Source organism: Arvicanthis niloticus, chromosome 15 (assembly GCF_011762505.2).
Source record: "Arvicanthis niloticus isolate mArvNil1 chromosome 15, mArvNil1.pat.X, whole genome shotgun sequence".
NCBI classification, from domain to species: Eukaryota; Metazoa; Chordata; class Mammalia; order Rodentia; family Muridae; genus Arvicanthis; species Arvicanthis niloticus.
The window spans coordinates 68,215,926-68,228,861 of record NC_047672.1 but is presented as its reverse complement, the minus strand read 5'-3'; the positions used below and the strand labels follow the sequence as shown (position 1 = coordinate 68,228,861).

The window sequence follows — 12,936 nt, the reverse complement described above, 5'->3', positions numbered from 1 at the left end:
GTTTCTGCTTTTCCTGCTATTGATGAGAGCCTTCAGCTTGCCATAGTCCCCTCTCATCTTCTGTGGTTCTTCACCCAGCTGCTGCTGCTGCCGGGTGTCTTTGCAGTACTGATTGATGAGCTGCATTTCCGAGTGGCTGAATGCCCCCAGGATGTCCTTTGGATGGAAGGGAAGAGCCCTCACAGAGCCAGCCCAGGTCCATGGGGACCACTTGTCTGTCACAACAGCCACCATTTCTGAATCTAAAACTTTGAAATTAATCTTGGCTATGGTCTGTTTGAAGCTGTTCTCAGTGGCAATGCAGTGGTAGAGTCCTTGGTCAGAATCTTGAACAGAGCGAATCAGCAGTCCTTGGGAAGTGGCTATAATGCGCTCATTCAGTTTAACCTATGAGAGAAACATAGTGAATGTCCCAAATGGAAGACTATATTTTTTAACATAACACAATCAACATATACAATACATGGTTGACTTTCACAACTAGGCAACAGCATTGAGGATCTTCCTTATCAAAGTATACAGTGATATTGTTAGATCCACTGTAGATGTACCCTTTTCTCTGCAATGTATAATTTTGTCCTCCTGGCACTGAAATAAGACAGTGAATTAAGACACAATGGAAAACCCGAAGTGTGTTCCTGTGCTGACTAGTTCTATATCACCTTGACACAAGCTAGAGTTGTCTGAAAGGAAGGAACCTTCACTGAGAAGACGCTTCCATAAGCTCCTGTAGTATGTCATTTTCTTAATGAATGATTGACAGGAGTGAGCCCTACCCATTGTGGGTGACATCATCCTTGGGCTAGTGGTCCTGAGTTCTATAAGAAAGTAGTCTGAAGCAATCACGGAGCCTGCAGGGGTCTGTGTTAGGTCCTCTGTATGTATGTAATGGTTATTTAGCTTGGGATTTTTATGAGACTCCTAGCAGTGGGAGTGCAGAATCTCTGATTCTTTTGCCTGCTCTTGGGATCATTTTCCTTATACTGATTTGTCTTATCAGCCTTTATATAGGAATGTGTGCCTAGTCATATTGCTTTTGTTATGACCTGTTCCATTGATATCCCTGACAGGCCTACCATTTTTGAAGGGAAATAGAGAATCAATTAATCTCAGGGAGAGAGAAGGTGGGCAAGTAGCTAGGAGAAGTGGTGGGAGGGGAGGCTATGGCTAGAATGTATTATATGAAACAAGGATAATAAACAGAAAGAGGAAAAATGCACCAAACTGATCTGTTCTCTTTTCAGTATATTCCTCTTATGACATTAAAAATAAAGTAATACTTAATCCTTTCAAAGGAAAGGAAAGGAAAGGAAAGGAAAGGAAAGGAAAGGAAAGGAAAGGAAAGGAAAGGAAAGGAAAGGAAAGGAAAGGAAAGGAAAGGAAAGGAAAGGAAAGGAGGATGAGCAAGCCAAGGGCAAAAAGTCAGTAAGCAGCACTCCTCCATGGCCTCTGCATCAGTTCCGGTCTCCAGATTTTTGTCCCGTTTGACTTTATGTCCTGAATTCCTCAGTGATGAACAGTGATATGCAAATGTAAGCTAAATAAAACGTTTTCCTCCCAAGTTGCTTTGGTCATGGTGTTTCATCACAGCAACCGTTACCTTAACTAAGACAATTTTCTTCAGACAAATGCAGTTTCGCTCTTTACAAACACAAAATTGGTAGGGTGGTTTTAGTTGTATGTGTGTGCGTGTGCGTGTGCGTGTGTGTGTGTGTGTGTGTGTGTTTTGTTTTGGGGGGATTCTTTGGTACCTGATTCATAGGAAATGTTTATATGAATGGAACTCTTACATGGTATCTAGTCCTAAAGTTATTTTTTAGTTTTGAAAAATTACTCACTTGTAAAAGCACAAAGCAAATATTATGTGCTTCATTTCTTTATTTTCAATAAATATTCTCAACACACACACACACACACGAAGAATTTTGAGTATATTCAATCACCTGGTCCAATTATCACATACTGTTGAGTGTCTAAAAATTAGTTGCAAGGACATTACCTTGCAAGACTTCAAGAAAATTTATTTCTACGTGGTAATAAAAAACATGTGGTAATGTTTAGTCACTATAATGCATAAAGAAATCAATGGCTGGATATTGGCTGCACACATGAGATCAATTTGGTTTACAATTGCCAATGAAGAGATTGAGAATCCATGTGGAGAGAAATTTGATGACATGTATAATCTGGATTCTCTGAACAAAAACAGAAATATCACCAAAATCTAGAGAGGTAATGCAATACAGGTAAATATTTTACACTATGAAAGTTCTGTAAAAATACATTTCATTGTTAATAAAATCCAATTCAAAGATCGTATTTAGATTTAAAATGTGTAATCTTGAGTGAGTTATTATGTTTCATGTACCTACAGGTGCCAGCCTGCAGAGATCAGAGTGATTCGGATTCCCAGAAACTGGAATTAGAGAAGTTTATGAGCTTCCTAATGTGGGTGCAGGGAGCCAAAACTGGGTTCTCTGCAAAATCCCCCAAACAAAATTTAAAATAATTCAGAGGACATAGGGAGGCCCATCCACCCAGTCCTTTCTTCCACAGAGTTGACTCTTCATATATGTAAATGGTCATCAGCCTATGACTTAATGTTTCAGCCTCAGGGAATTCAAAGTTGCAAAAGACCATGTAACATAGTTGAACAGGCAAGTGTGGGAGTTAGATGTTTTATTTTTCAGTGGAGCGTGAGGTTCCAGTCACTTTAAGAGGGTCTGCCTTCTACAGTTCTTAGTGGTGTGCACTTGCCTTAATTAACAATACACAGGAATAAAATCCCCTACATTAGAATCCAAATGTAGCAGTTGTCCAAGTTTACTTGGCTCCATCAAAATTGTTAGTGTATTAGCAACAGGCAATTTTAGAATTAGGGGCTGCGTGTATGTACATGTAATTTTTTTCTTCTCACTTGTCAAGACTGTATGATATCAATATTATTGAGTTCAGTATTTACAATGCGTTGCTGTCTGACAATTTACAATGTTATTCTTTTTAAACCTTTATAATAAATGAAAATTTAGAGTAGGAATGTGTTTATTTGCAAATTTAGAGCACTTTTACCATCCTAATAAATAAATCCAATTATCTCATACACAATGATCGCGTAAATTACCTGAATGACATGTAAGTTTCATGAATGCTAATGCAGTGGAAACATGACCACACAGAAGAAAAATGCCCCTTGCTGCAAAGAGTTAACGTTCAAAGTAATTTCTTACTGAGGAAAATGGAGCAGTTTTAAAGGTCCTTTTATCTTATGAGTCACACAAAGGTGCTGTTGTATGCAGTCTTTGCTTCTGGATTTGAACACATCTTATATCTTTCACAAGTGCTTCTTTTCTGACTCCTTCTTAACACTTGCACTCTTGTTACAAACACTAGGCTTTAGCGGTGGCTGGCAGTGGGTATTTCTGATTAATCCTTCAACTCTAAGGACAAAAGATTTTAAAGGAGATGACACTTGACATGCCATTGACATAAAAGGATGTTTCTATGTCTCTCCTTCCCCGTTTCATCTGTGACTCCCTGAGGAATGGTGATTTAGTACTCCTTCTACAGCAGTGATGGATGAATGGAAGGTGGGGGCCGGGCTCTCACCTCCTTCCTCCTGTCTTTGTCTTTCTGCAGCAACCACTTGATAGATGCCTGTGGAGACTTTGGAGCACACTCAAGGAAAGTGCTGTTATTTCTTACTCCGTACTGAACAATTTCAGCCGCATTTCTGTATGCTGAAAAGCAAAAATCACAGCAGTGAGAAAGAGAACTGATTTCAGAGATGACTCTTCCATGTGAATGTTTCTTTCTCTAAGATTGTGCCGAGGATGGCTGTCTCCAAGAGAATAGGTACAATTTAACAAGAAGATGTTTCCATAGGCTCTAACAGTTTTGTTTAAATGTAAAGTAAAACAGACTGTACAAAATTATCTAAGGTTGTATTGGTACACATTTATTGCTCTTCCCTAAGGATTCAAATGTACTTTTAATTATCTAAGTATTATATGGCTATCTAATTATTACAATATGCCTTTTAGTTAGATTTTCTCAGTTGCGCAGTGTGCTTATGAATCATAAAGAAATATACTATATTATGTACAATATCTGCACATGCATGTGTTCTAATGAAGAAATACACTGTGAATGCAGTGTGAAGTGCCAGGCCAAATGGGAGTGTGGTTCGTGCCACTCATAAAACCATACTCAGTGTGGAATAGAAGAAGCTCAAACAGAAAGCCTATTATGTCCACAGTGTGATGCAGTAATTGAGTAGCCAGCGTTTGGAGTAACAGGAACTTGGGATAAATTCCTGCGAATCCACACTGTTGGCTGTGTAACGTGAGACGAGTTACTTGAACCATCTCTGTGCTCATTTTATTCATTTCAAAATCATAGACTATAACATTTTAAAACTTTAATAAAAGCTTTACAGCAAACAAAGCACTTACCGAAAGGAGACAGATATTAAATGAGTAACAGAATGGTTTATTTTATAAGTCAGGGAGAGAAATCGGTTTTTGTATAGGCTTTAAACAGTGAATGAGATTATCACAAGTAAGCACTTGAGCCAAAGCTCAAAGTCAGCACAGATATCTGACCGTGTGTCAAGTGCCACTATTCTCACCATGGTCAAAAGGGACATTATAAACAGGAACTGGCGTAATGCTTTATAAAAATTGCTCCATGCATAGCAAATGCAGAACAGATGCATTCCCCTGAATTAGATGTATAAAACAGTGAAATAAAAATCTTCCTCGGAGTGATGTCTTGCAGTTACCGTAGTAAGGAATAGGAATGGCATTCTTTACTATACTCAAATATGTAGTAACTGTGAGTCTTCCTCTCTGGCTCAGGACTGCTGCCTCCTACACCTCACTGCTAGGGCTGCAGACCTGACTGACACTCTTCACTTCAGCTTCTGTTGTTGCTTTAATTTTATCAAGTTTATTAGATGAACATTTCAATATACTTTTACCTATAACAATCACATGCCTGCAGTACCAGACAACCAGAAATAAGAGCTGTGTGAGGAGGAGGGAAGCAATCAAGGAGCTGTTTAACAAAATGGTCTCTCTTTGTCAAGAGGGGGAGGGTGTTGTGTTAACTGCCAAACAGGACTCCGGGCCTGCGACTGAATCCCAGCCTGGATATCTGAAGTTTTATTCTCTGCATCTATAGAATTGGGAACAGTATATGTCTCTAGAAAGGGATAAATAAACAAAATATGCTATGAACATATAATGAATTCTATAAATACGAAAAATTCATATGCATGTTCAAGAGGTTGAAAACATAAAAAAAGCAACACTAAACACTGCAGATACTGTGTGAGTCCACTGTAAAAAGGATGTACAATATTCAAATTCTTAGGAAGGTAGGGTGGCTCTCGGCAGGCACTAGAGAATAGGGAATGATTAGTGAATTATCAGTAAATTCTATGTTTATGTTTGGGAAGACAGTAAGCATCACACAACGCCTGGCAGATTGTCATGCAGTGTGAATATTCTAAACAGTACTGAGGTCTTTGGTTCAAATTAACTAAAATTTTAAATGTTTTCTTATGTGTATTTTCTTCAATAAAATAGTGTCTATTATGTTGTTAGTCAGTTTCAAAGGAAAAACTTTTGCTTCAGAAAGAAATAAGTAGCTAAGAAAATCTGCGTTTGCCATCTGTATGAGAGACCTTCCCGCTCACACAGGGTGGCTGCTTGCTCCAGAACACTTGTGTTTTGTGGTTCAGTATTTGCATGATGATCGTTTAAGTTTAATTACCACTAACAAATAATTTACCGATTTAGGACGACACACGCTTAAGTGAATGACTTGGGTGAAAATCCCTAACTAAATGAAGTACAGAATGTTGCTTCTGTGTACCCCAGTAATCCTCCCTCTCTTCTCATACCTTTTAGATTGAACCCTCGGCATTGTGTCAATGGATTTCCATGTCTCACATCTTGTCTTCGGCTTCTCCTGTAAGTGCAGAAAAATATTTTAAAAATTTGGCACTAATGACAACTATGCCACATTAGAAATATCCTGATTTAAATGTGGCAGGCTCTTGATTGCCTAAGATTTAATTTAAAGAGCAAATAGGAGAGTCTGATAATCTCAGGTATCTGATCATGTGTGGTGCCTGAGTGACAGGTGGGTGGGAGCCATTTTTCCTTGACATCTAGTCAGTCCCTCTCCTTAAATCATCTGTGAGCAGACAGCCATAAAATCCCAAGTTGATGCTAGAGCGTCTATATAACTATATCAAATTTTATTTCACAGATAGTAATCCAAAATGCACTAAAATGAAAACATCTAAACAATAAACAATATTTTTTGTCTTATAGAAGCATTCCTCAATTAAACATGCTTTTGTTTAAAAGTCAGTAGTCTAAAGATATTTTAAACTCTTTTGAAACATAACATGTTTCTGTTGAATCATAGGCATGCCGAATACAAAGAAAAATACCTTTTACTTAAAAGATTTTCAGGTTTCCAAAAATGGATATGTGTGCTCAATGAATTCTAGAATGTTTATATACATATTTTTATATTTGCTATATTTTCTCATACATATATATCAAGTATAATAGCATATTTAAAGATATATGAACATATATGAAAACTTTAGACAATTGGATATAGATATGATGCCTTACCCTATTAACAACAATATTCTTGTGCTGAAGATATTAACATTTATTTAACATTATCATTAAATGTATAGGCTATAATAGTTTCTTTGTCCCCTCAAATACTTTGTAGGAGATTTTTAAGGTTTATTCTGCTCCCAGTGAAACAGACTCTTTACTAAGAACATTATTATGGAAAAAAACATTTTAAAATCTGAGCTGAAACCATTGGCGATAAAAGATTAGTTTTATAAGTTGTATGATATTTGGTCATTATGGATTTTATGTGTGCATCTCAGGTTCAGGAGGTCTGTTAATCTCAACTTCATAATGGAGAAGAAAGCAGCTGGATACATACAGCCAACAATGAAAGTCACATGGACCCTTACTTTAAACATTAGGAACACATAGCTAAATGGTTTATGAATGAGAATAGTATTTAATTTGATTACGTGTTAAACCCAATATCTTTGCCTCATGATAACATATTGAGCAAAATTAGCAGAAATAAAATGCATACAGTAATAATTAAACATACAAAGCAACATTAATCTCAAGGTCACCCATAATTTAAAAATCTCCATGTAAAATTATCAAAAAGAGTAGGTACATACATGTTTATAAAAATATTGATTTATAAATTGTACCGTTCAATTATATATGTGTATACTATCTCTCTAACACACAGAATAGTGGGCATGCCAGTCATTCTTATGTGAGAAAACATAATCACCATCCTATTTTCGACTAGCTCAGTGACCAGTTTTCCTGCCATGTATTTATATTATTTACTCTTGTATATCCTGGGAACATGTACTAAAACAACATTTTGTGAATTTTCTTACAGCTGACCTGGTCACTTTTAGTTTCTAGACATTAAATACCTTTTACAATGTGTAAATTCATTGCTCCGTAGTAGTCAGCACCATGGGGTGTGACTAGCTCATATTGTATAACCTCTCAAGCTAGGCAAAGAGAACTTGCCACATCAACTTCCAGACATTCAAATGGAAAACCTTCTAATAACCCTTTTCAAATGATGAGCTCAGCGAGAGCCTTTGGGATGTGTCAGTTCCCTTGAAAACATTCCTGGCGTGTAACACAGCCATGCTGGTAGGGAGCGTGATATTCCATTACATGTAGGATTTGGGATTTGGCTCAGTTTGCTGAGGTTTCATCATTAGTCTCAATTCTTTTGGATAAACAATGAAATCATTTTCTACTTCCACAGAAAAGATGTTTATAAAGATTGAACTGATTGCCCTATCTTACATTTACTAGCTGCCCGAATTCAGGATAATAAACACAGATATTGAGAAAAATGTGTATACTGTTTACCAAATACCTAGGTATTTCAAATTAATCATTTAGACAGTATTTAATGCTTTGTAAATGCATGGATTATTGTTCTGGCTGTGACTGTACTTCTCCGCTTGTATATAAGGCATAAATTTTTCATTAGTTACAATAAATTCACCTACGTAGTGTTTGCTACAGACAGATAATTCCAGGAGAATAAAGACAGATAACACCAATAGAAAAGAAAGTGAATACAGAAAATATTAAAAAATGGTCTTTCCCACAACTACTGTTTAATTTGTATAAGCAAAAAATAGGGAGACTGAATCAATTCATTCTGCAAACACACTTTACATTCCCCAAGCATGTTTGAGTTGAAAATATTTTGGAATATTTAAAGAATATAGATATTTTTAGTGAAAGTTTTATTATACTAGCCAAAAAGAAATATGGGTAAGTTATAAATATGGGTAAGCTCATTCTCTCTCTCTCTCTCTCTCTCTCTCTCTCTCTCTCTCTCTCTCTCTGTCTGTGTCTCTTTGTCTCTGTGTGTGTCTGCGTCTCTGTGTCTCTGTCTCTCTGTGTGTGTGTATGTGTGTGTGTGCTTTGCATTTTATAGGTATTTGTGGTAGAATTTGAGATACTCAAAACAGTTATTTAAATAGTTGATACTTTATTTTCCAGCCCAGCATGTATGTTTTAATATTAGGCACAATGGGAAGCGCAATCAATGTAAGATATGTAAGATAGTTTCTATACTTTGTTTATAAAGAGCCATGCCTAAATTTATATAGTTTGTGGCAGTCAAATAGCAAAATGAAACCATGCTACTATATGAATCTTAGAAAATGTGACTGGATCTGTAATAGGTGAGGCAGCATGTGAACATATCGTAAGACATCTAGAATGCAGAACAACTCTCTAATATGTATTGATACTCCCCACATGGAATAAAGTTTCACTTGAGATGCATTGCTTGTGTGAAATTAAAGATTCCTATCAGTCTAGGACAAAGACTTTTCAAGGAAGGGGCCTTCTACTCTCTCACATTACAAGCACATATATTTGCATAGAGACTGTTGCTAATAACCAATTTATAATTCCCACTTTACTTTTCTCTTTAGAAAGTATTGTATGTGAGCTTTGTTCAGCATTAAATCTGGCTAAAAGGTCAGGGACTCTAACCCTGGTGTTAGAGACACTGTAGTTAGCTCTACAGCTTTTACAAGGTAGAATGTATCATCTGGCAGAAAGCTGTGGGAACACTTTCAAAATAGTGCATTTATTATAACTACGAGACAAATGTTGTTGAAAAATCTACTGGTAGCTACAAAAATCAAATTTATTTGAGATTATGTTTGAAATTTGAGTCTCTCACTTTCCTTGTCCAGGCTCTGATCTCTTTGGCCACTGCAAATAAAAACAATTGCTTGGGAAGAAAAATTGATAGAAGTGAAGGACCCCCTGGCCAACTCTTATGACAAATATGATAGAACACTGAGGATTTGAGGAGAAAGCAAGACTTCTTGGTTCAAGACAGAGTCTTCCTCAACCTTATTCTTATAAAGAAGAGGGATCCAGTTCAGGCCACTCCTCTCTACTACAGATTCACACTTCTTTCTCTACTCAGCAGCCTTGCTGGTGTGTCTCACAGACCTATGTGGTTTAATGTCTTCTTTCTCCCTCGTACCCACTTCTCTCAGAGGGTTAACTCTCAGACTATGTGCGTCTACTACTGCTCTGCTTTTCAGAATCTGGGAATTTGTTACTTCTCTAGTTTTTTAATCTCCCATGTCGAATACTTGTGAATATGGGAGGGTACACACTCCGGGCATTCTTTTGCTACCTCTGCCACTGCCATCCCCATGAAAACCACACCTGTGACTTAAATTATAAGCTCCCTCTGGATCCTTTGTCCTCCTGCTCTGTTCCAACTGCTTCCAAGGCCATTGGTCCAAGGAAAGCAACACCCAGCTAGTGTGGAGACCCAAGAGTCAGATGGTGTCAGTATATTCCTCTAAGTCCATCAGTCATCTTTGCTTCCATTCTAAACAACAACACTGAGTTATGATAAATTACTAATACAGTCCTCATTACCTGGCATTGCAAACTTCTTTCTTTCTAGCCTTTCTTCCCCTTTCATCAGCTACCGAGTCCCATCATGATCCTTGGTGTTTTCTCTTGAAACATGCTAGCACACCTTTAGAGTGCTATTTCTCCGGGGGATGACTTGGTACTGCCCTTCTCACATAATTCTGGTTTCACTTTTCTGTGCCAACCATGGCCCTCTCTGACCATCCTGTCGATCTTTCAGAAGGTGTTTCCCATGTAATATAACCTTCATTTCACTTTCCCATCCAGAGACCTTGTGATTATTTGACCTACTGACAGCCTTCTCTATCTGGGGTTTATCTTCTTTCTTGTTACCATTTTATATCCAAACACTGATTTTTTAAATTTTGTTGCCATTTTTTATATTTTGTAGATATTTTTCTACAACAGTGTCTGAAAAGGATTGTTTAAGATAAATATTTGGTGAATTAACAGACAATAAGGGACAAGATGCCCCTGATATGAAAATACAATAGCATGGTTCTCGTTCAGCTTAGAAGTCATCATGATCTCCAAAGTTGTTTGTTTGTGAGTGTGTGTGTGTGTGTGTGTGTGTGTGTGTGTGTGTGCATTCATTTAGTTATTCATTTAGTTTGTTTGTTTTCTTTTAGGGCATGGCTTTATTTTGTATTCTTGGTTTTGGATGGTTTTATTGTTGTATTGAGTTTTTGGTTTTGGAGAAAAAACTTAAAGTTGGGTGGGTGGAATGGAAGATCTGAGAGGATTTGGGGGGTAAGAAGATATGATCAAAATATATTCAAAATTACAAATGGTTTTAAATACTAAAAATATAATAAAGAGTTAAAAGCCTGCAGTGCTTTCCTGGACAGCTCAATGGTTCCTATGACTGCTGTCAACTGCTTCTTCCACTGTCCCTAACTTTTAACAGGGTTGATGCACTCACTTATAATAACCTGCATCACAAAAATTATTGCAAATATTTAGGATCTCAAATATGTCTGAGTTCTGTATGTTCATTGCTATCTGATCAGTGTTTTCACTGAAAATACCTTCCAACTTGATTTTAATTTTTCTGGGACTCGGGTACCCTCACTTAGAATATGTATACTATCTAGCAATTATACTAATGACTGCTCAGATAGAAAGAAGCATGTCTATCTAGGCTTGGAAAACAAACCAAATGGGTAGCTTTGCTATAACAATGTTCTTGTAGCATATGTAGTTCTATTTAAAACACTAACTTTTGAAATTAATCGGTATAATTTACTAATTATACAAAGTTCAAAAACTTTGTTGTAGGATAATATAGGTCGTACTAGCAGTGTGAGGTTTAATGCTACGATGACATACAGACGACAAAATAGAGCCACATAATAGATAGTGTGAAGACAGAGCTTAAAAGTCCACCTCCTATATTTGATGGGTCCTTGAGTTCTTCCATGAAGAAGAAGAGAACCTCAAATTACAAAGTATGTCATCTCTTTCCCTGAAAGGCTGGATGCAATGGCAAACATGTCTTAATTTTGCACTGTCTTTTAAAATGAAACTGGCCATAGAACCTATCCATGTCTGCCCTGCTCTGTGTAGAACATCTGGATTTTCACGTGCATGTTTGGCACTCACCGCTTCCCAGTGGGGTAGAACCTGGAGCAAGAGTGGCCATCCCAGGCACAGTATGGATCCCGTGCCAGGCAGCAGTCAGCACAGGCTGTGCCGTAGATATGGCAGCGATGCAGGGAGACTTGGGAAACCCCCTCATTGGAGCTCACATACAACTGTTGCTATAAGAAGAATCAAGGTGATTTATTTCAGATGTAAAAGTTAAAAGACTTTCAGCGGGAACACATTATAATATATAGCCACAAACCCATGGATTCCTTTAGAAACAGACTCAAAACAAGAAGCAAAGAAGATACAGCCAAAGTAAATAGAATTTTCCTCCATTAATATGCCTATAACATTACCACTTTCTCTTTAAAAAAATACCTCTAAGTATACCAAGTAGAATGGTAATCTGTTTTAAACACTGGGGTCCATTGTTCTCTAAGATTTGACTTATTTATTGCAGATTTAAATTACAATGTTTTCTTTTTCCTTTGACTGCTGTCTCTTTGCAAATGACAAGGAAGCTTTTACAATCCTCAACTCCAGCAGCACAAGTCAATTTTGAAATACAAGGCATTTTTGTTCAGAAGAAAAAATGTTCTATATAATTATTCATTTTTAAAATGAAAACATTTGGATACGTGTCTTTGAAAATAACACACAGCTTCTTAAAACTATTTCTAGATTATTTAGAAGATGTTTATGTGTTTATTTGTTATGTGTAGGTATCTGTGATTGGATGTGCATGTATATGACAGACACACACACACACACACACACACACACACACACACACATCAGTGTGTGTGTTTGTGTTCTTGTGTAGAGACCAGAGGAGGATCTTGGCTATTCTTCTCTATCTCACTGCGCCACAGTCCTTTGAGTAAGTTACTGTACCTGGAGATATGGTGGAAATTGATGGATTCCCAGCCATACTCCTCTCTCTTTTGTGGTACAGTAGTGCCCATAGTCACCTCTTGCTATTTAATAAGGCCATCTGACCAGCCCTAATATAAAGGTTTACACTTAAACATGATTCAAAATTTCTTCTTTGTCTACCAATGTTTATTACACTAATAGATTAAAAAAATAGTTTACCCCTTTAATTTGTAAAACATGGAGAAATGTTTAAAATCATATCTTACTAATTATTTGATAATTTTATACATTGTATGAGCTCATGTGTTGTAGTATTCTTCTAAGAGATGAGTGTCCCAGGGATAATAAAATGCTCAAAAGTAAATTAACAATGAATATGGATTAATTACAGCAGAAAAGGAAAATACCAATGAACAAACGATCAATCTGTAAATTTCAGTTCCAATCACAGGAA

General features: G+C 36.9%; 1 protein-coding gene across 1 annotated transcript in view; it reads right to left on the bottom strand.

Moving 5' to 3' along the window:
* Positions 1–6: 6 nt before the first annotated feature.
* Sema3c (semaphorin 3C) overlaps positions 7–12,936 on the bottom strand; it is a gene marked incomplete at its 3' end in the record, with an annotated part of 142,079 nt that continues 129,149 nt past the window's right edge. The window contains exons 15-18 of the mRNA XM_034519619.2: positions 11,622–11,779; positions 5,906–5,973; positions 3,607–3,737; positions 7–387 (exon numbers count right to left, since the gene is read on the bottom strand). Coding sequence (XP_034375510.1) covers positions 7–387; positions 3,607–3,737; positions 5,906–5,973; positions 11,622–11,779 — 738 coding nt within the window. The remainder of the gene's footprint in view (positions 388–3,606; positions 3,738–5,905; positions 5,974–11,621; positions 11,780–12,936) is intronic.